General features: G+C 44.1%; 1 protein-coding gene across 1 annotated transcript in view; it reads left to right on the forward strand.

Annotated features, from left to right (window-relative positions):
- The window catches only part of KLHL29 (kelch-like family member 29), a 61,979-nt gene that overhangs the window by 10,292 nt on the left and 25,843 nt on the right, over positions 1-25,844 (forward strand). Inside the window, exons 2-3 of the mRNA XM_010297555.1 lie at positions 5,260-5,459; positions 12,188-12,447. Coding sequence (XP_010295857.1) covers positions 5,260-5,459; positions 12,188-12,447 — 460 coding nt within the window. The remainder of the gene's footprint in view (positions 1-5,259; positions 5,460-12,187; positions 12,448-25,844) is intronic.

Genomic DNA, 25,844 nt, shown 5'->3' on the forward strand with positions numbered 1-25,844 from the left:
AGAGGCAGAAAGAAAAAGACGCACACCAAATCCCGTGTGCTCCGGGAGAGCACACGTAATTCTGAATGTGTCTTTATTTTAAAAGATAATCATTTATTTCAGTGCCCTTTTGGAGCACGAAGCTTAAATATACGTCACACCTTTGTGTCTACGGCACAGTGAGTCATATGGCTCCAAATGTAAATAGGTGTCACACACTCTGTCAGTCCTCCTGTTCCCAACCAGGCAGCCTGGGAGGAAGCTGAACCAACTGTTCCTAGGCAGTAATGTACATTTACATAAAATGTTTCACATTTTTCATGTTTATTCTGTGCAGATGGCTCCATTTTGAACATCCAGAATTTGTTTTGACTTTCTGACTATAGCTTGTAAACAGAGAGTTGGCTGGCATCTGCACTGGGTATAGGTAGCTTTTCGTATTTGATGTAAAATTGAGTGAGCCTGTAGCCAAACCATTAGTCAGTCAAAAGAATGTTGTGAGCCGGTTAAAGGCAGCATATCCAAACCATGAGGGAAGTCTGAATTAGAGATGGTAGCGTTGTCTATAAATTGACAAATTGATGCGCTAGTGGTGTTTCACTTACACAGCTACTTTAGCCAGACTCTAAATGCGGCTTTGCAAATCAAGGCATCTCACTATTAAATGTTTTGAACTGAATCACACAGGAGTTCGGTTACGTGAACATGTTGATACGAATAATGCAGGGAAAATGCATAGATATACGTATATTTATAATGCAGAAAACTCAGTTGCATCACTATTAAGCACGAAAACACTAGTGCTGATTCTTGTCTGTGTGTATTACAAGTATGGAAATGTTTTTCAAGGACAAATGAATACCAAAAATGTAAAGTTCTCTACTTTTTCTTTTGTCAGATCCACTCCTAATCTTGCAGATGAGGTTTTAGAGCTATTTTCCTTGCTAGCAGTATTTAAACGCTTTAGCTCTTTTCTGTATATTAGTTAACAGAAAGGGACACCGATTTTGATTTGTTATTTGAGAGTGTAGTCGAGCCATCTTTTGCTTTAAAAGGTTCCCTGTGCCTTTGTCTTCTCTAGTTTAAGTAATTAAGTTGAAGCATAAGAAGCCAGAGTATGTTCAAATGCCTTGGCTTTATTTTGTTACACCAAATTATTCCAGAAAATACAAAATCTTTTCCAGTAACTTCCCCTTGCCCATTCAGAGTGTGTCTGTGCTTCCTGCTTATCTGCAGGTTCAGTTCTGCTTGCACGTCGCTCAGGTCTATCACCTTGCTGGAGAAATACAGGACTTGTAAACCTGAAAGAATTCCCCAACAGCTACCACAAAATTAAGCTGTTAAAGAGCTCTTGGAGCTTGTTTAAATGCAGACCTAAACAAACCTCTTTGCCGTTTAGCTCAAGATAAATCTTTTTAAAAGTCCTGTTCTAAATCACTTCCTAACTTTAATGAGTTTATATATCAGCCTTTGCCAGATTTTTACGGTAACTATTCTCCAAGATTACAGCCATGATAAAGTAAGGACTAAAATTGTTTATTATATATTATTCTTCAGAAGCAAAACTTTTTCCCCCAGAGGCTGTTGGCAGAGCTATTGATTTTCTGCCACAATGTGAAATGTGTGACCTTTATAATATGAGCAATGATTACAAGGCCAATAAAATGACATCATTCTGTTTAAACTTTAGAGTTCGCAGGGCAAATAGCAGAATGTGCCACATTTAATGATGTCCACGGACAATAAGTGTACCTTGCCTGGCTTCAAGTGAGACTGAAACACGAAGCAGGCAGGCTCTCCATCCCCCAAAATACCCCGTGTTTGTGGCAGCAGCGTACGTACCAGGGGCAGTGGTATCTTCTCCCAGCATTTAAGGCAAGAAGTCAGTGTTTTTCTGAGAGCAGACTTTTCTAACTGTTTGCATCTACCGATGGCACTGGCAAAGCTCCTCCTGTGATACAGGATGAGCCCTTTGGGGCACGGCTGTATACACTCGTACAGATTTTCCCCAATCCACTGCGTATGCATTTACAGGACTAAATTCTGTTCTTGTAATACTGTTTTAGCCACAGCATTTTGAGTTCCTCTAGAGTAGCTGAGAGAAGGCTCCATCCCAAATATATGAGGTATAACTGCACAGAGCATATTGGCATTTTAATACATGTGAAAAGAAGGAACACAGAAAGTTTTAGTCAGGCTTGGAGGGGGATGCCACAACTCATTCACTGAAATAATTTCAGAGGAGAAATGTATGGAAATTTCTCTCTGCATTTCCCACTTCAGTCACATCAGTCTGTGTCCCCACATTATTTTCTTCCAGTCCTTCAAAAACTCATTTTTGATCCATTAGGACCTGCTTCAGCCAATTCCCCATCCGTTCTCCAGCCCGTACCAAGCCAGATCCCCAGCATGGAAACCAGGGTGGCTGTGATTTCCCTTTGGCTCAGTATTTGGTCCAGCTAAACGTGAACCCAAAGCGCTCGTTGCTTAGAAAGCAGGAGCGAAGCAGCACAACACATTCAAGGCATCGCAGAGGAAGGAATAGGGATAATTTTCTTTCCCATTTCTGGCTCATTGTGTAATATCAATAATCTCTGTAGTTTTGTATTATACTTGCCGTAAGTGGCTCTAGTGATTGATTAAACACCTTAGCTCTTCTTTGACGTTTAATCAATTGCAGCAGCAGTTTATTGCTTGGTGTATTACAAAGTAAAAGAGATTATTACTTAATTATTCTGAAAAATAGCAGCTTGCAGTTGTTGCTAACATGGGTCTGTGTCTACGCTGACACTGGTGTCACGTCATCCTTTCCTTTGCGCCTCCTCGCCTCTGCGCTGGGAGAGAGCATGCGATTGCTGCCGGGTCACGCGCAGTCAGTCCCACAGCCGTCTCCGACACAGTGCAATTAGTGGCATTAAATAAATAATTGCTCACAGGGGGGCTCCCTGCGGTGCGAAGAGCCTGATTCTGTCACTTGCTGGGTACCTCCAAATCTCACTTAAACATTAGGCAATGTCCTTACTAACCAGCCCTCTGTCAGGTAGAAACCACTTCTGGAAACAATTCAGCAAGGATTACATCGGTACCAGGAGGCATTTTGATAGCTCAGGGTGCAGCACCGAATGTGTGCATAACCGGAGATAAATCAGGTACGGGGAATGTTATTGGTATGTGAGTGTGAGAAGGAAAAAAATAACATTTTGTGACATCCTCCTGAGGATCTAGGAAATGGCAGCTCTTCTGTTTTGACACCTGAGGTTTTCTGCCTTGAGTGCAAAATTGAATCCATATGCAAGAGTTCAGAAAGAAATTGTGGTGTGATAAAGCATAAGGATTCAGGGTAGCACACACATCTGTGCATGTAGGGGTAACACAGCTATCGTGATCAGTATGTGTTCTTATCCATCTGCTTGTGGAATAGGCTCTAACCCACCTGTATTCCCATGCAAAGGGATAGTTTAATATTTAGAATAAAAAAATGGGGTTTTGTTCCTTGTTTTGCCCCTGACTTTATGATCACAGGCAAGTGACTTTGTTTCCTTGTGCCTCAGTTTCCTTTTGTGAATGGGAGTAACCGTTGTTCACCACCTCAGAGAAGCATATGAAATTAAGGACTGCCCACTGCTCCTCCATTGTCATAATGGACACCATCTAAATATTTTCAGTAGAAAAATAAAACCTCTTTAAAGCTTTGATCCTGCAAAGATTCGTATAAATTAAAGCTGTGCCCTTGACTTGAACAGGGCTAGTCAATGGAAGACCAGTGACAAAGCATGCACTGCAAATTTTAAGCATTTTCGCAAGTTATTTTAGGAGTTATTGGGGTGGGATGTCATGTTGTTTTATGAGGGAACAAAACTGAACCTCTTATGTTGTTTGATTTTCCTCCACTGTGGTAGTAGAGGTCTGACCATCGCCTTTCTAGGCAGCTTTGTGAGTCCACAAGGTCGGTAGTGCTCTTGCTCATGCTTAAAGCTGGCATTGCCCGTGAATAGTGATGCTTTGGCCAGTCCATGTAAGTCCCGCAGCATCGTATGCTGGTTTTGTGTCAATCGTGCAACGGCGTTTGCAAGTACTCTAGCAGAACTGGAGCGAGCAGACACTGACTGTCCAGTGACTAGAAGTTCATGTTTCTTTGAGAAGGTGCTGGATGGTCCTAACCATTAAAAGAGTTTATTTTCTTACTCCAACAGATTCCCCTCCCCTCCTTGATGTTACCAAATTTATTATCACTTTTGTCTTTCAGGTGTAACCTGTCTTTAGTGTTGCAGACACATCAGCCAACCATGCATTAAGAACTGGGCCCTTACTTTAATTCAGTATAATTTTCTTTTTGTCCAATAATTTCACGAGCACTAATCCACACTTCAAATGCAGGAGATACTTTGATCCCCAAATTGTTCAGGACTTCATGCAGGAAAAACCGTAGGCCACAGTCATGAAACTCCTAGAGGATGGCTGCTGGCTTCCTGTGGCAGAGCTGGTTGTTGTTTTCCCCCCTCTCCCTTCTTTGCTCTAACCATTTTGTCTGTCTATCTTGTCTCGTATTCAGTTTTCAAAGCAATTGCCATGAAGGGCTTTCTTTTTTTAGTGCCTAAAAGGGAACAATAGATTTTTAGAATAAGCATATATATATATATATATATTACCTGACCATCTGTATATGCATATTATATCTATACTTAATATAATATACTGGGAAGTTCCAGCTAAACAGAAATTAATATTTATTATTGTTATTTTTTATGAAAAGGTCTTTAAATGTATCCTTAAATGCACATGACATTTAAAATTATTCCAGTGCTGGATTCCTGAAAAAGTAGATGACCTTTTCTCTTGAAATTGGAGAGTGTTTTTTCCTTAACAGTTATATTGTGCACAGAAGATGAGATGTTAACCAAGATGTTAAAATGTATTGTTTCCCTTTGAAAGCTAATCCTGTTCCTCATTTTCATTAATGTTGGCTCATTCGTTTTTCTTTTTCTTTCTTTCTTTTCCTTTTGTTTTCTTTTGCAACTGTTTTTGCATGAAAATGCAGAGTAGCAATAAACAGATTTTTTGTAAGACTTGCTTTAAGACTCTTCTCTTTCAGATCCAGTTAAAGTTTTTAAGTTCAGTTATTTTAAAATTCATATTCTTCAATTCTGTAAACAAAACAAAACAAAAAAAACGGAGAAATATAATGAGGTGCAAAGCGATTTTCTAGCCCTCACTAATCAATAAATGCCAACAAAATGGGGATGGTGCAGTGTCCATAATTTAATTGTCTGCTGTTACCAGGTCACCCCGAGACAGTAGCAGAAGCGGAGAGAAGCTGGAATTGGCCATGTCCAACCTCACTGCAGATGTCCTGGAATTACTCCTGGAGTTTGTTTATACAGGTTCTTTGATCATAGATTCAGCCAATGCAAAAACCCTACTGGAAGCTGCCAGCAAGTTCCAGTTTCATACTTTCTGTAAAGTCTGCGTTTCATTTCTAGGTAAGAATCACTCCATCTAGTGAGGTTTTAAGATCTTATTTTAAGGTTTGTAAGCCTTTCTTCTAACAATTCTTAAAAGATAGTTAGGAAAGACAATATTAAATACAATAAAATAAAATTTGAAAAGGCACATTATTTATTTGGGTTGACATTTGAATTTCAAATGCTGACACAGTGGCCAGTGGAAAATGATCTGGAGAAGTGTAGCCTGTTTGAATGGCAACTGCTTTTACATCTTGGATAGACTTTTTTCTTGAATCTTGGTTCATGCTTAGTATCATGATGATGTTTTGTTTCCCAGAGGTTGATCTCTGCACAGATACCAGGCTGTAACACACAGGTTGCATATAACTCAGACAGCAAATGTTGGGTGCTACACCAGGCCAGCTTGGTCAAGCACTGAAAGAGTTGGAGGTGGACTCCCACAGAGGAGTCGGGATCTGCAATTTTCTTGCATCCATGACAAAATATTTCACGTGTCCAATGTTCTTGTAAACAAGATCTGGTTGAGCTATTCAAGGTTGAATGTTCACAGGGTTTATTCTTTCATACAGAGTTACTGTGTGATGGATATGTGTCATCACAAATGGTAGGTGGGAATGAAAGGTTGCTGTGCCTTCCTCTCATGATCATGTGAGAAGCCCATTCTTCTTGTCCAGAGCACCATGACATCCTGTTCCTTGCATTATCTGTGTATTTTCCAATATAGACTATTTCAAAACAGTCCAAGGTGACCAGCTCCATTAACTAAGCTTTACTGGTCTGAACTGGAACCATCCAGCTATGGATATGGGTCATCACAAATGGTAGATGGGAATGAAAGGTTGCTGTGCCTTCCCTTGGTAACTGGTCTGCCCCGTGTGCATGGGGAGCGTTGCCCCAGTGAGGGTGTTCAGACCAACATCATCGCCAGTGCCTCTGTCCATCCTCTCATGATCATGTGAGAAGCCCATTCTCCTTGTCCAGAGCACCATGACATCCTGTTCCTTGCATTATCTGTGTATTTTCCAATATAGACTATTTCAAAACAGTCCAAGGTGACCAGCTCCATTAACTAAGCTTTACTGGTCTGAACTGGAACCATCCAGCTCCATTTCTGTCATAGCAGTAGAGGAGCCAGAACTGGAGCTCAAATGAAACATACATTGGTTCAAATTTCTGCCTGTATCACATGCCACTCCTTCACTAACATGGGTATAATATCAATTAATGAGACAGTAATAATTTACAAATTATTAACACAAACTTATTAATACAAGAGGTGTGAGTTTGATGTTATGTGACTTACTTCCCATGTCCAAATTCCAAATATTTTTTGTTTGGACGTCTGATTTCTGTTCGGGCTCCCTCAACTTGGTATGGGAGATGTCATTCTGTCTGGACCCAGACAGAATGAAGAATGTATCTTCAACCCACACGAACTGTAGATTATTCTTGGGCAGTTCTCATTTTAAATTGACGTCTAGAATTACAGATGGAAAATGAGAGTTTAGAAAATGTTGCACTCATGAAAAAAAAACAAAACCAAACTCAAATGAGTCCAGTTCACTGCTGTGTTAATTTTCACTGCTAAGCTGACCTGCTGGCAAAATGAGTGGTGTCACTAGGCTGGTACAATGTAGGCATCATTAGATAATCAGTGGTATCGTATTCTTCTCTTCTTTCCAGCTTTTTATATGTCAGTTGTTTAAAAATCTGTTCTCAAATGAGTGGGTAATGAGGAAATTAAATCTACGCTTTGTAATCCCGCTGCGTCAGTTGTGCAACTGGAGTGAGGGCTCTGGCTCTAGCATTGCTTCCCCCCAGGTTCCCTTCATCACCTTTTAAAGTGATTGGATCTTACGGCCTTTCCAGAAGCAGATATGTTTAAGTTGCTCTAAAGATTCGGTCACAAAACCAAAATACATTTATTTCACTAAATCAATGTGAGATTTCTCTTTTCCGATAGTTAATATTTGAATTCAGTGAACCATGTTATGGTATGAAATAGTAGAGTTGGTTATAAGTTCAGTGATGTATGGGGAGTTGCTGGAATTTTGTATTCTCATTTGGAGAATTCATGGAGTGTAATTGCTTATTTTTATTTATAGCTGTAACTGGATTACTCTACAGAGATAGTAGAAGATTGGCCATCTAAAAAGTTTAGGGAAAGGCATTTTTTCTTCTCTGTGGCTGTGTTTTTTCTTTTCATGCCAGCCACCTCTGCTCTCCACAAAGTAAAAAAATGGTAAAAATCAGTTTTTTTTCCAGGGTTTCTGGAGAGTTCACCACTATAAACAGTGGTTCTTTGCCATCAGTGGCCATGTCTAAATAATGAGGGAAGTGGAGGGAAGTCCAAAGAGGCCCGAAGAAGTAAAAGTCCCAAATTAATAGGTCTGTTCAGAACAGCACCATCTCAGGGGAAATGCAGGTCATCCTTTTTAATCCATGGAGCTGCAGCAGGGTCCTAGCTGGTTGATGTCCAGGCAGCTCTTGTGTTTCTATGCTGGGCCTCTCAGCAGCATTGAGCAGAGGCACCCCAAATCCGCTTGCACCTTCTGGTGTGGGAACATGCTGCAAATGTGTCACGAATATCGTTTCGTTTCAATGGGAGATTTCTTAACCAGCTTCACTGGGCTAATTATAGCCACGTTCTCTCTCTCCCCCATATGCTGTCTCCTCTGCTTTTGTCTAGACCATGGGAAATGACAACAGTTTTGTGCCGACTGGTGCAGTGATGCTGACAAGTTCATGCAGGCGCCATATGATAAACTGGGCAAATGTTTGCAGACTGCTCAGGACATCATAGGTATTTCCTCCACCCATACGGCTGAAGACTTGAGGGGTTTTTTCTTTCTTTTTTTTTTCATACTTGTTTTGTGCTGTCATCACAGTCATGGCTCAAATCGGATTTCAGGAAATTCATTGGTATCACGGTTTGGGTGCATGATGCAGGGATCCTCATCACAGGAATGAACAAATTCTGAGCGTGTACTTCAGTGTGCTGCTGATAAAATAAAACTATTCTTCCGTAAGTCTAAAGAAGTTCGTGGAACCTGTTAGATTCATGGAGGAGAATAGGAAAGAGCAGGAGCTCTGAATTTTCGTAGTCTCCCAGGCAAAGGGCACAAAGACAAAGTTTGCAGAGTATAAGAGGGAGATACAAAAAAAACTGAACAACACACCAGTGGCGAAATCTGCAGCAATAGGCATATGCACCCGAGGCAAGAAGAGACCTTTATGGTCCTTATGAATTCAAGAGAAAGTATTATGGCTAATTTTTAGTTCATCCAAGGTGGAGAATTTTGGGCCAGCTGGAGAACCGCACGGCCCAGCACTGGAGAAACTGAAGCATCAACCATAACCGGAGATAGGAAAAATGAGGAACGCTCTCATAGGGGAGTTGAAATCTTTTGGACAGTGAATGCATTCAGAAGTCTTCCACCTGTCACCCATCTTCACATGCTTCTGACAGTAGTAGGAATACCTGAGCGATAAGATCCCCATCAGAATGTACACAGAGTATGAAGAGGAAATGCTGATTTATGCTAATTTTATTGATATCCAAGTTGTCATCTAGAAAGCATTTCTAAGTGAAAAAACACTATTTAATGCACACGGAGGGGGCTTACTGTTGCTGCAATCTCCCTGAGTAACCCTTCCTACATACCATCTTTCTCTGACTTTATCTCAAATCTGCACTCCCAGAAATGCAGTCTTAGCTGTCTGCCTGGCTGATTATATCATGATGACTCTGCACAGGATCCCTTTCCAAAATCACGTCTTAACACAAGTGGAGAATACTGGCTGCCGGTCTGCAATATTGTGACATACATAGAAACAAGTATGCTCTTCAGCACTGCCTCAAACCAGAGAGAACCTACTAGATTACATCTGATACCCTTAAAGTCCACTCATATGCCTGTTATGAACTGTCCTTGAGCGTTGGGAATAGCTTAGTAGTCAGCAGTCATGTTCTGAATGGGCTAAAGGTGAAACTCCACAAAAATGTGTTGTTACAAGTGTCACTGTGGCAAAAACAGCAATTATTGTAAACATGTCAGCGTCCAAAGGAAAATGGCTCAGGAGCAGGTGGAGCAGAACCTTAGCTGTCTTTGTCATGTCAGCATCTAGAAGTGCCCCAGACTGCAGAGAGTCACTTGGGATGGGCTATATTATGTAGCAAAAGTCTAGATTTAAATAGTCTTGTAGGCTCCCTTTATAGTCAGTGAAGAGTAGCAGGCATTGGTAAGGCACAGTTCTGCTCATCCTGAAGTCGTTATCCAAAATATTACCAGATTACTCTAAAATATTACCAAATTGCTTCTTGGAATTGTTTGTTTATGAGTGTACAGTGTACTAATGTGATTGCTGAGTTGCACCATAGGCAACTGGAGTCAAGAGAGATCAATCTCACCCCCAAATTTTGGGTCAGAGATGAAAAATAGAGGATGTGTTTTTTCTGTTCACAGAATAGAGACTTTCCATACCTCCTATAGCTGTTGCCCCAACCTCTGTCTTGCTCACCTGCATTGAATCCTCTAGTTCACATGCCAGCCCTCATCTTAAAAAGACATCACTGCGCCCACCTTGCCTGGTGCTCATCGCATCAAAAGCGATGCAGTGCAAACAAGTGCATCAGCAGCCTCCTGAATATACCACGATCTGCATCTCCCCAGGATCCCTCTCTAAATGGCCTTATCATACTTGCTGAATCAGGCAGGGATAATGTCATTTGGGTCTGCCACCGAGAGGTTTCTTGGGGAAGAGGAAGGACGGAAGTTCAAAGGTACAACATGGAACTGCTTGGACATCGTTGTACAAGGCTGCAGCAGTTGCCCAGCATTGTTAGAGGTAGAAAAACCTGTCCAGCTCAGAAGAAACCAGTCATGACCAGTGCCTTCTCTGCCCCACACCACAGGCTCAGCTGGGGATGGTATGGGAATCTCTCCTGACAGAGGCAAACCCAGTCCCCTGAAGGAGAAGACTCTCATTCTTGCAAGTCTTTTCAATCGTGTTCCAGTAAACGGCTGCTTAATGAGTCCAACTCGGTTATTACCTTTATTATAAACCCTATGAGGATAAGGTGGAGCGCTGTCAGATTTGTCTTTGACTTGAGAGCTTGCCAAGTGATGGTGAGAGTTTTGGGCTCTGTTAGATGATTATTTTACCCCCAGCCATATGTATACATGAAACTGTGCCAACAGACAGAACCAAGGAACCTGGAAGAGGTTTTTGGTTCTTGTTTTTTGAAAAGCAGAAATTTTGGGAGCTTTGTGCTTCATAGCTATTAGTTTGTAGCCAGTCTCTGGGCAGTCTTTGAGTGACAAAATCTACTGACAGCAAACAGTGCCACTGCTCCAGTCTGCTTGAGGAAATGGACTCCTTGGAGTCAGTACAATCAACAGATGCAAAATGAGATAACCTAGTTTCAAGATTGGTGGATTTGTAAAAGTAAATAAAAAGATTGAGGGAAAAAAAACTCAACAAAACACAAAACCCCTAATCTCATATCAGGTTTAAAAAAAAAAAGAAAAAAAAAAGGAAAAAAAAAAAGTAGGTCATAATCCCATTTTAATAAAAGCCACGTACAGATTTTGTGCAGGTTTTAAATCTGATGAAAGCAGAAGCTGGGTGTAGGGCAAAATCCCTGAGCATTTCCAGCAGAAGCAATCTGATAGGAGTTTTGTTTGAAGAGATGTGGGGCTATCACACATTCCCGTCCAGTGCTCCGAAATAGTGCACTAGGATATGACACTGCCCACATGTGATATCCTTCTCCTCTGACAGCGCAGAAGCCTGCCGCTGGTACCGATGTTTTTGTGATCTATTGCAGTTTGTCTCTCTCTTATTTTATTTTTTTTCTTGGTCCTATTTCTTAGAAGAATATATTCTGCCTATTAGTAGTGGCTTGGTTAACAAAAGCTGAGAAGAATCTGAGGTTTCCTCTTATAAATGTCTGAAATTGGTGGGTTTTTCTTCAGAATAGCTGAAAAGGAAAAAAGTACAGTGAAATGTATGGCGTAGCACACTTCTAATGCGAAGCTACACAGTGTGCCGTTGCTTCCGTTTGCCGGGTAGGAGATAATGCTGTCTCTTCTGTGCATGATTTTCTTTGAAACCCACTACACAACATTTAGCAGAAGGCGTTAGTATAATCTGTGTTTTGCATAAGGGATGTCATCACATTCAGCAGCAACAAAGTTCCTTTGAAAAAAAAAAGGAGGGGGGGGATTTTTTTTTTATTTTAAGTAGCTTAGTAGCTGAACAGGGCAAAAATTATCATAAAGCGACTGCAGCATCCTCAGAAATGTCCTTAGTGCTGTTTGCATTTATTCTTAAGTGTCTGCACTGGCGTGCATCGTTTACATCTCTGCTGTTTCTTAAAGCAACATTGTAGGCGGTAGAAATAGCAGCAGTCTCTTGGCTGGGTTCCCGTCCCTTGGGAAGCCCCAGATACTATTATGTCAGTAGGTTTCCCAGTGCCTTGTGAAGGCTTACACAAAAAGCAAACTCACAAAGTGCGTTTCTCTCCCCATCCCCAGCTCAGATGTTAGACAGACTTTGATTTTGTACTTTAAGCCCCAGTCCTAAAGTAACCGAGGATGCTGCTTCTAATTAACTCCCTGAAGTTAATCAGGTTTGGAGGTTTGTCCATGACACTTTTTTTTTTCATAATCTCAGTAAAAATGTGAATCTTGCTTTTAATAATTCTCACTTGCTTTTTTTTTCCTCCCCCCTCCTTTTAGAGAAACAGCTGACGGCTAGCAACTGCTTAGGAATATTAGCCATGGCTGAAGCCATGCAGTGCACTGAACTATACAACATGGCCAAAGCATACGCCCTGCAGATTTTCCCAGAGGTGGCAAACCAAGAAGAGATCCTTAATATCTCAAAAGACGACTTCATTTCCTACATGTCCAATGACAGCCTGAACACCAAAGCAGAGGAGCTGGTGTATGAAACAGTGATAAAGTGGATTAAGAAGGATGCTGCAATCAGAGCTCAGGTAAAAATAATCTCAGCAGCCTCACTCTTCTTTGTTCCCATGAATGCCTCTTTTAAAATAGAAACCATCCCCGTGCAATTTCAAACATGAGGGTGCGTAGGAGATGGGATGGGCAGTTCAGATAAAAAAAGAGAAAGGGAATGCAGGCTATGCACAAAATGTATGTGATTACAAAATCTGATCCCCATATCTGATCATTTAGAATCAAAATCTCATTTGTGACATGGATGGTACAAAGCTAGGGCCTCAGTTGTTGGCTGCAGGCTTGGTTGGAGATAAATCAGGAAGGATTAGAGTGGTGTGAGCTGCGGCTTTAAGAAGGAGATGCATTTTAGTAACAGTGGGAAATATAAATCTGTCAGAAAATCTGTATTTCTTTTGATGCCACATACAGAATGAGTGTAACTTCAGTACAGAAAAGAAAAGATTCTGTATCTTATTGGCTGCTTAGATAACCCCTTGGGTATTATATATTTATTAGAGTTAGCCTTTTGTCAACCATCTGAGCTATGCAGTCTGCTCTTGACTCAAGAAACTGAGTGTATTACTTTGCTCAGCACTGTCTCCAATGCTAGAAGCAATGACTGTTTGGAGGCTGATGATTGTCCAGAGGGACCACCAGACACCAGAGGACTTCCCTGGTGATACTTAAAAACCTACCACTTGCCTTCAGTGCAGCTCTTGCAAGTCAGCATTCGCAGGTAGTTAATTGTGGTGGTCTGAACCCCAAACCTCACCATTTGGAGGCCAGTTCTCTCCACATCCCCCAGAAGGGGAAGGTTGTTTTCCCTCCCTCCACTGCTTTGGATGCCAAAGTTGTTGGTCTATCCTGGCAAGGCTGACTTCTGTTGATCCATGGTCACAGTTTTGGCTGGTTTAAGGAGGACAGTCCAATTGCTTATGGACCAGACTGGGACTCAGGGAGATATTTGGCCACACATTGTTGATGCCATCCCACGTCATGGAAGTCTATACCTTCTTGATTTTATGGGAATTCAAGCACCTAAATGTGCAATGGGATATTAAATACATCATTGGATGTAATCTGTATCTGCAGATATCTGCCTGTATGCTGCTGTATCTCTGTCCCTCATCTGGAAAGTGGGAGAAATACCACTGCCTGACCACACCGGGCTGCTGGATGAGGATAAGGGCATTAAGAGTGATGGGGACTCCATGCCAGGCTAAGCCTGGCTGCCTGAGCTGCTGCTGCCAGCTCAGCCCCTTGCCCCTGCCTGCAGCCGGCAGCCCCCAGGGGCTTTCTCCAAACTTGACCTGCCCTGTGCGAGTGGGTGATGTAGCTCAGCCAGGCTGGGGACCTGCTGCTCTCGCTGACCACTCCTGCACATTCCAGGGATGCTATTTAGTATTGCCCAGTATTATGCCTAAAACATTTACACAATACCATTGATTTACTGAAATGGGCCCCCGTTTGGCTCTCGCTGGCCTTGAAAAACACAGTTTTATTTTGCTCCTTGCTTTAAGTTTGATGGCAGCAGTCGGCTCTGTGCAGCTCTGAGCTCTGAACCTAATGCAACCTCGGGGATTATTCCCAGGGGCCGGAGTACAGGAGCCTTGCGGCAGGAGCCTGTTTGCCTGGTGCAAACAGAAGGTGTCACGCACCAGGCAGTCTGGATTACGTTTTCAAAATTGCTGGTTTAAATATTTCCTTCTGCACCCTGCTGCGGTGATGTTATGAATTGATTTTTTTAAGTGGTGTCTTTTCTTGCCCCACTCTCACTGCTGCCACCACCGTCATCTCCTCCTCTCTTCCTTCCGTGTTGCAGTTGGGTCGGTTTTCGGGTTTTTTTTTTTTATTTCCAAGTTGCCTTCCCCTCTGCCCTGTGTCTGCAGTGCCTTTGTAGTAAGATGGCAGTTTTATTTGCTTCTCCAAATTTCTCTATAGTGCTTTGGTTTCATGCATTACTTTACAAGGGCTTTTAATTTTTAATTTGTATTTATCCAGAGATGAGGTTCTTGAATAAATTAATATTAAAGATACCAAACAGATAACTGTTTTCATGCCCAATCTTACCACTAGACTAGTTTCTTTGGATCGTAGCTCTCACATTCCTTGTACTCTGTACACTGCTTGATCTATTATAAATCTCTTAGTTAAATAGGTACTTATTTTCTAAAAGTAGGAGCTCATACTTACCATGAAAAGTACCATCTTTACCGTAATGACTTCTGCATTTTCAACGCCCAGGAACAAATAGCTCTGACAGTGGATAGGAGGGAAGATAGACCCAGATCTAAGATCTTATTTCTGATAAAGATGATGAGTGAAAATTTGTGCTTGGTGTGCAGCAAGGTGCACCACCCAAGCTCCCGTCAGATGCACAAGCTGCTCAGAGCTTTGCAGAACTGCGCGACCATGGCAATAGCAAATGCTGGGTGGACCTTCCTGAAGGAGCTGTGCATGGATATTTTGACTTCATTCACAGTTCTGTGAGATGGATTCACTCCTCTTTTTAGACTCTTTGGTTGGGGAACCAGCACGTGGAGGACACCAGCGCAGCAACAGGATTGTTGCTTCTGCACCCAGCCGGTGGGATCGGTTGGAAGGGTTGCTTGAGAGGTTTTAGCTATGAATTGCAAAAGCCCCAAGACGTGGCTCTTGCTCTGCTGCGCTCCTCATGTGACCAGTCTGGTTTTATTTCTCTCTCCCAAAGGCAGTCCTGGCAGTTAAATCTTCCAGGGCCTGGATTTCCAGGGCCCACACTTTCTTCATATCTCCCCTCTCCCCATCTCCCTTTGCCTGACAGGCCAAGCTCTATCATCACGTTTTTATTTTCAATGCACCAACGGCAGGTCATAAAAATGCCTCTTCGGCAACTTCTTCCAAGCACTGAGCTGGTGATTCTCCCGAAGGTGGATGTCTAGCACAAACAGGGAAAGGTCTGTGCTCTTCGTCCCGCCTGCATGTCCATCTTCCCTGGCCAAGCCAGGCAGGGGCTCGCTCAGCAGAGACATCCCCGCAGAGGAGCTTGGAGAAGCAACCTTCTCTCTAAATCAGCACCCTCTGCACCAGGGCAGCTGCGGCCCTGCAGAACTCCTTGTGCTTTAACGGCTTTGTATCACGCTGGAGTGCAAGCTTACGCCTGGGGACAGTAAATCTCACCACTTGTGTTCCCCACACCGCCGCTGTTTGTGCCGCACTCTTACAACTTGCCCATCACTGCCTCCCCTGCTGTCCGAACCCCTCTTTGAGAGCCTCTGTGAAGGAGGTTTTCAACGGATCCTCCTCCTTTCCTGGAAGAGTGTTGAGTTCACTATCTCCCTGCTCTTCTCTGCCTTTCTAAAATCTCTTGTTTGAGTATCAAATTCTTTCTGTTTTTGTTAATTCTTCCCCACCAGGCTGGAGGGCAGTGACAGGGAAGGAACCAGGATTTGCTTGCAAGGCAAGTTGAAAAGCTGCACTCTGACCGGCTTCTGATTTTGCAGATTGTGCTCATACGAAGTTCTATGGTGCTTATAAAAGTGCTCTGTGGCATACAAAAAACAGCACCCAAGCCTTGTTACCAAGAGAGAATAACAGTGCTTTAAAGGTTACTGATCCATCTACATAAGACAAAGAGGCAGTTCAGAGAATGACATATGTGTTAAGCTAGGATTTGGTAAATAACTGTATCCAGTGCGTTGGAGCAGCGCGCCGGCTCACATGGTAATGTTTACGGAGCTATTTTAGTGCTGCTGGTAGTGCAGTTGCATAAAATCGGTTTAAACAAAACCAGCAGCCTGTGATATGAGGTCTGGACCAGGCAGGTGATTTCCTGTGCCAGCGGACGCAGAGCGCTGGTTGTAGGAGTCCTCTTGACTGCTCGTCAGAGTGGAAAGCCTGCGGCCACCTGACACATCTGACAAAGCTGAATTTACTGTTTTTTCTGTTTATTTCTCTTCCTGACTGATGGAAAAGATTGTAGGGTTTATCCTAGCAGTTATCCCCTTGATAAGCTTATTACAACTCTGGCAAACCCATGCAAAAAATATATTGTATAATGGAGGCTTTACTGTCTGGAAACGAGCACAGTCTGAGCCATCCGAGCAAGCAAAGATACTTGCGAGGCCCCCAGCAGCCTTCACCTGAGCTCATCCCCAGCTCTCTGCGTGCCTTGGGCAGGTTGTTTCACCTTTTCTTACACTATAAGCGGGAGGGAGGGGATGCCTCCCACATGGGCTGTTGGGAGGATCTGGTGGATAACGAGCCATATTTTCCACTGGTACTGACGACTGCCGGAGCTGCACAGAGCTGCGTCAGCATCAGCGCAGGGTGGGGAAGATGTTGGCCAACAGCCAACAGCATCCTGGCCTGTATCAGAACTAGCGTGGCCAGCAGGAGTAGGGAAGTGATCGTGCCCCTGTACTCGGCACTGGTGAGGCCACACCTCAAATCTGTGTTCAGTTTTGGGCTCCTCACTACAAGAAGGACATTGAGGTGCTGGAGTGTGTCCAGAGAAGGGCAACGAAGCTGGTGAGGGGTCTGGAGAACAAGTGTTATGAGGAGCGGCTGAGGGAACTGGGGTTGTTCAGTCTGGAGAAGAGGAGGCTGAGGGGAGACCTTATCGCTCTCTACAAATACCTGAAAGGGGGTTCTGGTGAGGTGGGTGTTGGTCTCTTCTCCCAACTAACTAGCGATAGCACGAGAGGAAATGGCCTCAAGTTGCGCCAAGGGAGGTTTAGATTGGATATTAGGAAAAATTTCTTTACTGAGAGGGTGGTCAAGCATTGGAACAGGCTGCCCAGGGAGATGGTGGAGTCACTATCTCTGGAAGTTTTCAAGAAACGTGTGGATGTGGTGCTTCAGGACATGGTTTAGGGGACATGGTGGTGTTGGGTTAATGGTTGGACTTGATGATCTTGAAGGTCCTTTCCAACCTTCAAGATTCAGTGATTCTGTGACGTGACCCCTCACCGGCAACGAAGCTGGTGAGGGGTCTGGAGCACAAGTCTTATGAGGAGTGGCTGAGGGAACTGGGGCTGTTTAGCTGTCCTGGCCTGTATCAAGAATAGTGTGGCCAGCAGGAGTAGGGAAGTGATCGTGCCCCTGTACTCGGCACTGGTGAGGCCACACCTCAAATCTGTGTTCAGTTTTGGGCTCCTCACTACAAGAAGGACATTGAGGTGCTGGAGTGTGTCCAGAGAAGGGCAACGAAGCTGGTGAGGGGTCTGGAGAACAAGTGTTATGAGGAGCGGCTGAGGGAACTGGGGTTGTTCAGTCTGGAGGAGGCTGAGGGGAGACCTTATCGCTCTCTACAAATACCTGAAAGGGGGTTCTGGTGAGGTGGGTGTTGGTCTCTTCTCCCAACTAACTAGCGATAGCACGAGAGGAAATGGCCTCAAGTTGCGCCAAGGGAGGTTTAGATTGGATATTAGGAAAAATTTCTTTACTGAGAGGGTGGTCAAGCATTGGAACAGGCTGCCCAGGGAGATGGTGGAGTCACTATCTCTGGAAGTTTTCAAGAAACGTGTGGATGTGGTGCTTCAGGACATGGTTTAGGGGACATGGTGGTGTTGGGTTAATGGTTGGACTTGATGATCTTGAAGGTCCTTTCCAACCTTCAAGATTCAGTGATTCTGTGACGTGACCCCTCACCGGCAACGAAGCTGGTGAGGGGTCTGGAGCACAAGTCTTATGAGGAGTGGCTGAGGGAACTGGGGTTGTTTAGTCTGGAGAAGAGGAGGCTGAGAGGAGACCTTATCGCTCTCTACAACTACCTGAAAGGGGGTTGTGGCGACGAGGGTGTTGGCCTCTTCTCCCAAGTAACTAGTGATACGACAAGAGGAAATGGCTTCAAGTTGCGCCAGGGGAGGTTTAGATTGGATATTAGGAAAAATTTCTTCACTGAGAGGGTGGTCAGGTATTGGAACAGGCTGCCCAGGGAGATGGTGGAGTCACCATCTCTGGAAGTGTTCAAGAAACGTGTGGATGTGGCGCTTCAGGACATGGTCTAGGGGACATGGTGGCGCTGGATTAATGGTTGGACTTGATGATCTTGAAGGTCCTTTCCAACCTAGTGTTTCTGTGATTCTGTGATTCTGTGAAGGTGCTGGATGTGCAGCAATTTGCTGCCTGCCCAGAGCACAGACATACCAAAGCTCATTGGAAATTTTCGCACCTTCTGCTCCAAAATTGTATCTGTTTTCTGTGACATAAAAAACATAGAGACATGTTTATTAATAACAGAAAGCCTGGGAAAACAAGACTCCCAGATCATGAAGCTTCCCTTTTGCCCCAAGGAGGGACAAGAAGTGAGGAGAGGACAAAGATTTCAGTAAGTTGCCTGGAGCAGCACTGAAAGAGGCGCAGGTACTGCAGCAATGAGTGACAGATGAGAGGCTCAGCTGAATGGCAGTCACCTTTTGTTGCGCTCTGCAAGGCTATAATCACGTGCCCTTTTTTTAAACCCTGTTTAAAATCATGGTGTCCAGCAGCAAAATTAAATGTCTCCACTATAAAGGCATTAAGAAGCCTTCTGTGAACTTGTGTCCTCAGAGGCAGATTTGTCTAAACAGCATCTTCATGGTGCCTGAGAACCAGAGATGCGTAGACAAATTGGAGGTAATTTAGAGAAGAGCAACACAAATGATTAAAAGACTGAAGGAACTGATGTGAGAAAAAAAAGATTAAAAGATGTGAATATGCATGACTTGGCCTAATGACAGCTAAAGAGGGATAAACATCTACAAGTGTTTGAAGCCCCAAGGAGTGGAGTTGCCTGGAAGGATGCAAGGGGTGTAACAACAGTAAGGACCACTGGGATGAATTTGAGACTTGGCAAATTAGTCTAAGCAAACACAAAGCCCACGTGAAAGCCCTGTATCTGGCAGTAAGGGTAAGGAAAGGTGGTGGAGAGAAGGAGAAAAGGAATTATTGTCAAAAAAATTACAAATGCCCATGAGCTATATTTTGGCAGTGACAGAGAATGGCAGTTCAGAGGCAAGATCCTACAGATAAGAAGGGGTCAGTAGCTGTGAGAGAGCAGATGGAAGATCTCTGGTGTCTGGTTAGGCTGTTGAGATGGTGGCGTTTTTTAAAGAGTTCCCAAGTTACGCAGAAGAGTGGCTTGCTCCAAGAAAATGGAGAATCTGACAGGGAACAAGCACAATCCCAACTCTGCTCTGTGGCAATAGGGAGGCAATGATGTGTTCAGATGCTGATACCCAATAAAAGCATGTAAGTTCATCATAATAGGAAATTAATTGATCAATCAATGTACTTAAGGGCATTAAGCTTCAGGAAAGCAGTGCAGGAATAAGTATGAAAAGGAAGCTTCCAAGGGAGCCTAAGTGAATTAGGCACTAACACTCTATTACGATTCAATGAGGTTTCTTTGAAAAGCCCAGACTACCCTGATGCTTTGAAATGCATCTGTGGGAAGAGCAGGCGAATTCAAAAAGGTGCCATAATGAAAGTGCAAGAAGCTCCAATTTCTCTGAAAGTGTAAAATGCAAGGGATGAGCAGTAACCCCTGTGATTTCCCAGGGATGGGATGCTCAAAGAGCTCAGATTTAAATGAGGCTTTTGCAGACACACTTGGAGCCTGTACAGGCTTAGAGAGGGAGAAGAAAAGGCAGCAGCAGGAACAGAATCAGTGCAGGAACATGCCTTTAGCCATATATTGGAGGAAGAAACTGCATTAAATAAAAAAAGATGATGCAGGTGACATTAGCAGTTCTTTAAATTCCTCCCGTACTAAACTTCTCAGTTTTTTTAAAGGGATACCCTTGACTGAAAATCCTCTGAATTATTTCTCAGAAGTTTAAATTGGTTTGAGGAGCTCCCTTGTCTCCCAGTCCTCTCAGCATCTTAATTTGTGGCTTTTCCAGTATATTTTCCTATTTTTTGCAAAATAGTTCTCTGCTGTTGCTGAAGCAATGGCCTTAAAAAGACACACGTATGCAAGCAGCTCCTCACGCGTGCTCACTTGCGTTGCCTTGTGCTGCACATGGCCCCGGCACTCAGGATGGATCTCCAGAAACAAAATTGTTTCACACCACAATCAAGAAGCATTTTGGAGAATTATTGCACATGGATTCGTGTGTCGGTGTGTTGTAGGGGTCGATGTACCAGGAGTTTACTTGGGTTTATGAAGCATTTTACAAGCTTCTGCCATTTTGTTGTTGGCAGCATGCTTTTGTGGTGCACCTGTGTCCATACGGGTGTTAGAATAGGCGACTGCCCATAAACAACACCACTCGCCTCTGTAGTAACCTTTGGGGGAATTTTGGGGGTTTATTTGATAGAGTTTAGTCAGCAAGATCGAGATTGTGTGGTGAGAGCGGAGTTTTCTTAAGCCTCAGCATCAGGTAAATTCCAAGTATGATGGATCAATGATTTATCTTCCTGCATATTTAAAAAACTCTCATCGTGTTACTGCTAGAAATACCTGCCCGTGTGCTGCTTTGCAAACAGCTCGGAGAAGAGGACAGCAGTTCGCTTTATGCAGCACTGGTGACATTACAGTGTTTAGTCAGCTGTGCTGCCATAAACATGTCACATTGAAACCTTATTTCAGGAAGACAGAGAGGCTGCGCTTGCCTTCTTGCTAGGCATGAGCATCTATGCACATGGCATCCTGCCACCAAGCCACCGGCTGAACCCAGCGCCTGCGAACCAGGGTTTCTGCCACGTGTTTATCTCGTGATACTATGAAGCTGTCGGCTGTGAAGCCTTTTGGTTTAATCTGAAGGCAGCGTTGCAGTTCCAATACCGAGCTCGACAGGGAGCTTGGGCTGGGCTTGGATGTGACCTTGGGCATAGGAATGTGCAGGTTACTGGAAACACGGCATGTCTTTGTCATACCCAGGGTTAGATGTATTCAAGCAAGTACCCTCATTACTAAGTAGCAGGGCAGCACCATGGAAATCTAGCTGAAAAAGGCGTATTTCTGAGAACGGCAAAGCAGTGCACCAACAGCTTTGGCTTCCCCAAACTAGCTAGTTCCCTGCTGGGCTTGCCCTTGGAAACTTGGAGCTGGCAATATTTTGAGTATCAGGTTGGGTAACCGGCTGGGGAAGCCTGGGCTGGGCTGGAGATGGTTGCGGGGGGGGACTGCTGCCGCTGCCGCTCCCTGCTGGGGACCACGCTGCGTCCCCAGCCATCAGCAGAGCCAGCTTGGCGGCTTGTTACCTGGCCACGGGGTAGGCATTAAAGGCTAGCATCTGCTGATTTGGGTGGGTTTTGTTTAATTAGAGTGCCCTCTCCTCATCTGAAGGAGGTTTATGCAGTGGGGAGCTGATGCTGCTTCAGATCCATCCCCAATGGCTTTCTCCCTCTGAGAAATGAGATGTGTGAGACACGGGCGAGGCTGAACCTGGTTTTATGTGAGATGACATAAATCTCCTTCGTAGCTCTCAGATGAATCAAATATATTCCTACTTCATAATATTTTTAAAAATTCTCTTAAAATATGGATAAGAGCTGGAACAGCAGTTTGTTGGAGCAAAACCTTACAGTAATGTGGGTAATCTAACTTCTGTATTTGTGTTTCTAGCTGAAGCCTCTTTCTTTAGGCAGATAGCACAAAGGGTCCTTTGTAGGAAGGGCAGTAAACGAGAGAGACAGATGAGTTATAAGGCATAAGGGAAACATTATTTTAACCTCTCTGGGCATTACTTCAAAAATGTTAAAAATCTTGAGAGCTTTCCAGAGTAGCATTTAAGGAGCAGGAAATTTCACTCTGTAGCAGTAAACATATTTCCTCTGAACTAACTGTATACTGTTGTAGCCCAAGTCTATGCAGGAGCACACTGAGACTCCTTTCAGAGAATACCTGTGAGGATTTTACTGGATTAGAGATTTGAGGATAAAAAGATTATTTTTAATGTGATACTGAAGAGGGTTTTGTAACTGAGATTTAGAAGATACCAGAACAAAGCCTACTTGCAAGCAAGCGTTCATAATAACGATATAATTAGTAGGAGAAGAAATGTCACAAAAAGTTTAGCAAAGTAAATGTCCTCACTCAAACTACCAGCCAGGAACAAAAAAATGCGTTCAGCTGTTTCATAATCTAGTTTGCTCAAGCTCTAGCCTGCCTGACGAGATGGGGGTAATTTATCATATAATAATAGAATGGTTTGGGTAGGAAAGGTTTGGGATGACCTTTAAAGGCCATCTAGTCCAATCCCCCGCCATGCAATGAGCAGGGACATCTTCAACTAGGTCCGGTTGCTCAGAGCCTTGTCCAACTTGACCTAGAATGTTTCCAGGGATGGGGCATCTACCACCTCTCTGGGCAACCTGTGCCAGTGTTTCACCACCTTCATTGTGAAAAAGTTCTTCCTTCTGTCTACCCTCTTCTAGTGTAAAACCATTACCCCTTGTCCTATCACAACAGGCCCTGCTCAGAAGTCTGTCCCCATCTTTCTTATGAGCCTCCTTGACATATTGAAGGGCTGCAATAAGGTCTCCCCAGAGCCTTCTCTTCTCCAGGATAAAACTTACATATGAACAGATTATTAGGGAAAAGGCTTGAAAGAGTCAACTTCAAGATACAGCATATCATGTTGATCACATATTCCTGAGAGTCAACCCTGACCCACCAATAACATTTAGGCTCACTCGTAGTGTGATCACGACCTTCCCGGCACAATCCCCAGGCCAGGTGGACACAAAAATTCCTACCAGAGAGAAGAAGTAATCACCTTCCAGTTTGGGTTGACATCTGGCTGTACACAAATTAATGTGGCATGGTCTGAGGAATGCGCTGCCTTCCCCAGGAGCCGATGGCTCGCAGTTTTCGGCCAGAAGGTGACACTGATGTTCTCTGCTTCCCCTGGTGCGTGATGCAGCCACTCAGCTCAGATTGCTCTGGGGACTGTGTTAAGTGTGTTGACTAAATCTCTATTAATTATAACGTGAGTTTACACATGTCTAGTTGACAAGTAAATACTTGCTTGTACGTACCTATTGAGGTGTCTGAATCTAGAGCTGAATCTCTCTCCCAAAATGTTTAGGTAATTAAGGAAAGATAAGATCTTCTAAGATTTTTCTTTTCCCTGTATCCAGCAGCATCACCACTCAGCGAGGAGTTTATGGGCTAAGATCCTCTGCTGGTGCAAAACCTGAGCATCTCCCTTCATCCAACGGGAGCTATGCTGAGGTTCATGTCACCTGAAAAAACAGTCCTGATGGTGTTCAAAAACTTCCCTAGCATTTAAGCAATAAATTCATTAGATTCTTGCGTAACGGTATCCATTTTCAAGGAGCTGAAGCATGGACTCCACGTCTATGAGTTGATAACTCCCAATTTTAGGCCAGAGAGTTACTTTGTAGAGTAAGTCGTAGGTGGTGTCCAGCAAAGACCTGAGAAATCTTTCTACTTGTCCAGCCAGTGCCTGCAGCCGAGTAGCAAGAGGAAAACGTCCTTTGAGTTACAGCGTAAACTGCAACTCCAGGGACTGGAGGTTGTTGTCTGATGAATTTGGCAATGTGGCCTGCGCAGGTATTCTGCTGTTTCAATAAAAACCATAACAGCAATAGGTGCAGTCGATATTTCATAGCTCGATAAGGAACAACGGAGAGACAAGAGAGAATGGAGAGCAAATAACAGATACTAGGGAGGTGGAAATGCTGTATGGTGCTTATTCCAGTCTTAAATGAAAAGGATAATAGTAACAGGATATTTAGTACAATCACAGCTAACGGAGCTAGGAAGCCTTCATAAGGGAGAATCCAAAAGAAAAAGGCTGCTGATTGCCTAAATCACTTGAATATTCTTAAATCAGCAAGGCTAAATGAAATTCACCCTTGACTATAGTGCTTAAAAGAGCTGGAACGAAAAGGCGTTGGTTTATAAAAGCCTCTCCTGTCTTCTAGAGATGCTGCAATGGTACGTACTCTTCAAATCCCTTGGTGAAAAACACTGCGATTATATGTACCCTTAATGCCATTAGCGACGAGCCTGAGTCGCGACTGCGCACAGTCGTGCAGAGACACACACACAGAGCTGCCTTTTTCTAGCTGTTTGAGCAAAAGGAAGAGTAAGAGTGAAAAGTGACATTGGTTTTGATATGTGACATTAACTTTAAAGCTGATGAAAGGGAGCAACATGTTCTAATTATTATTCCCCTTCAAAATAAGCCACGAGCTCAGACAAAAGGGGAGAGAAAGCGGGGGGAAAACTCCAGGAGAGAAACAGAATCACATTTTCTCACTTATCTAATTAAAGCGAGGTGGGTGAGCGAGAGGGAGAGCTCACTGTGCTCTCAGCGGCACCACCCGGTTTATTCTGGGAAGGGTGGGAGATGGAGGAAGTCGCTTTGCCGGGCCCGTGGGAATTGTCTGTTCCCGATGGAGGGGAGCTCTCTTCCCAATGTGAATTCACACTCAGTTTCGGGACATCCTGGTGCCTGTTGAACCCTGTGCCCTAATTTAGTGGCACAACTGTTTGCACCTGTGTTTTGCCTTGGTCCACAGTACGGATGCTTCCAGCACAGACGTGCCTCAGAAGCGTCAGGGGCAGTGCTGGCGTGTCCCACCACACCGAGGGAAGGTGCTGGCTCTGCTATAGACTCGGTATATTTTACAACTTTATTTAAACTGCACTTTAGCAACTACTTCTGCTTCCTGAGCAGCCTGTAGTGGGGGTTAACCTCCCCCCCAGTATACCCACTATCCACATTATTCCTGTGTCCCAATGCCACGTTTCATCTTGGCTCCTATGTAAGGTTAAACACCCTCAACCTTCTTAAAAATAAGCACTTCCTGAAATCAGAGCTTTGCCACCCACTGCCATATGTCCACTGCTCCCTCTCCTACAAGGACTGTGTAATGACATTAAGATATCTGCAGCCAAGTGCCTGACATTGGTGACTCTGGGGAAGGGGAGTAGCCGTTTTACCTTCTAGAAAGTGCCATAGAAATGGATTTCAGCAAGGGAAAAGAGAGGAATGTCTTCTTCTCTGGTTTGGAGGCTGATGAAGCGATCTCAAGCCCTACTGGGCCCCGTGCTGTGCCAGAGGTAATAACGAGGAGCCACGGACTCACCACTCACCTGGGATTTGCTCCAGAAGATGAGCGCCGTCATTTTTCTGTGCCTTTTGAATCTCTTCTCTTCTTCATCCCCAAACAAGTGCAGGGTGGCCAGACCTAAACTCTTTGGCCTGTACCTAAAATTGCTGGCCCCGGTGCCAAGGAGGACCGGTGAGCAGGGGGCTGGGAGGCAGCCTGAGACCATGGTCTCACGCTGCCATGTGGGGTTCAGCTCCCTACGGGTCGTCACATCCTCGCTTTGAGCTTGCCCCAGGCTGACATGGCTCTCTGGCAGGAGAGTGGTGAGAAACCCTGTTTTCCTCCTAAGTCAAGCCTGCTCCTTTATTTTGGTGGGGAAAAGGGCAGCCCTGGAAGCAGTCCCAGGTGTCACTGCATCCTCACCTGCCTGGCAGCCCAT

This window comes from Phaethon lepturus, unplaced genomic scaffold (assembly GCF_000687285.1).
Source record: "Phaethon lepturus isolate BGI_N335 unplaced genomic scaffold, ASM68728v1 scaffold18121, whole genome shotgun sequence".
Lineage (NCBI taxonomy): Eukaryota > Metazoa > Chordata > Aves > Phaethontiformes > Phaethontidae > Phaethon > Phaethon lepturus.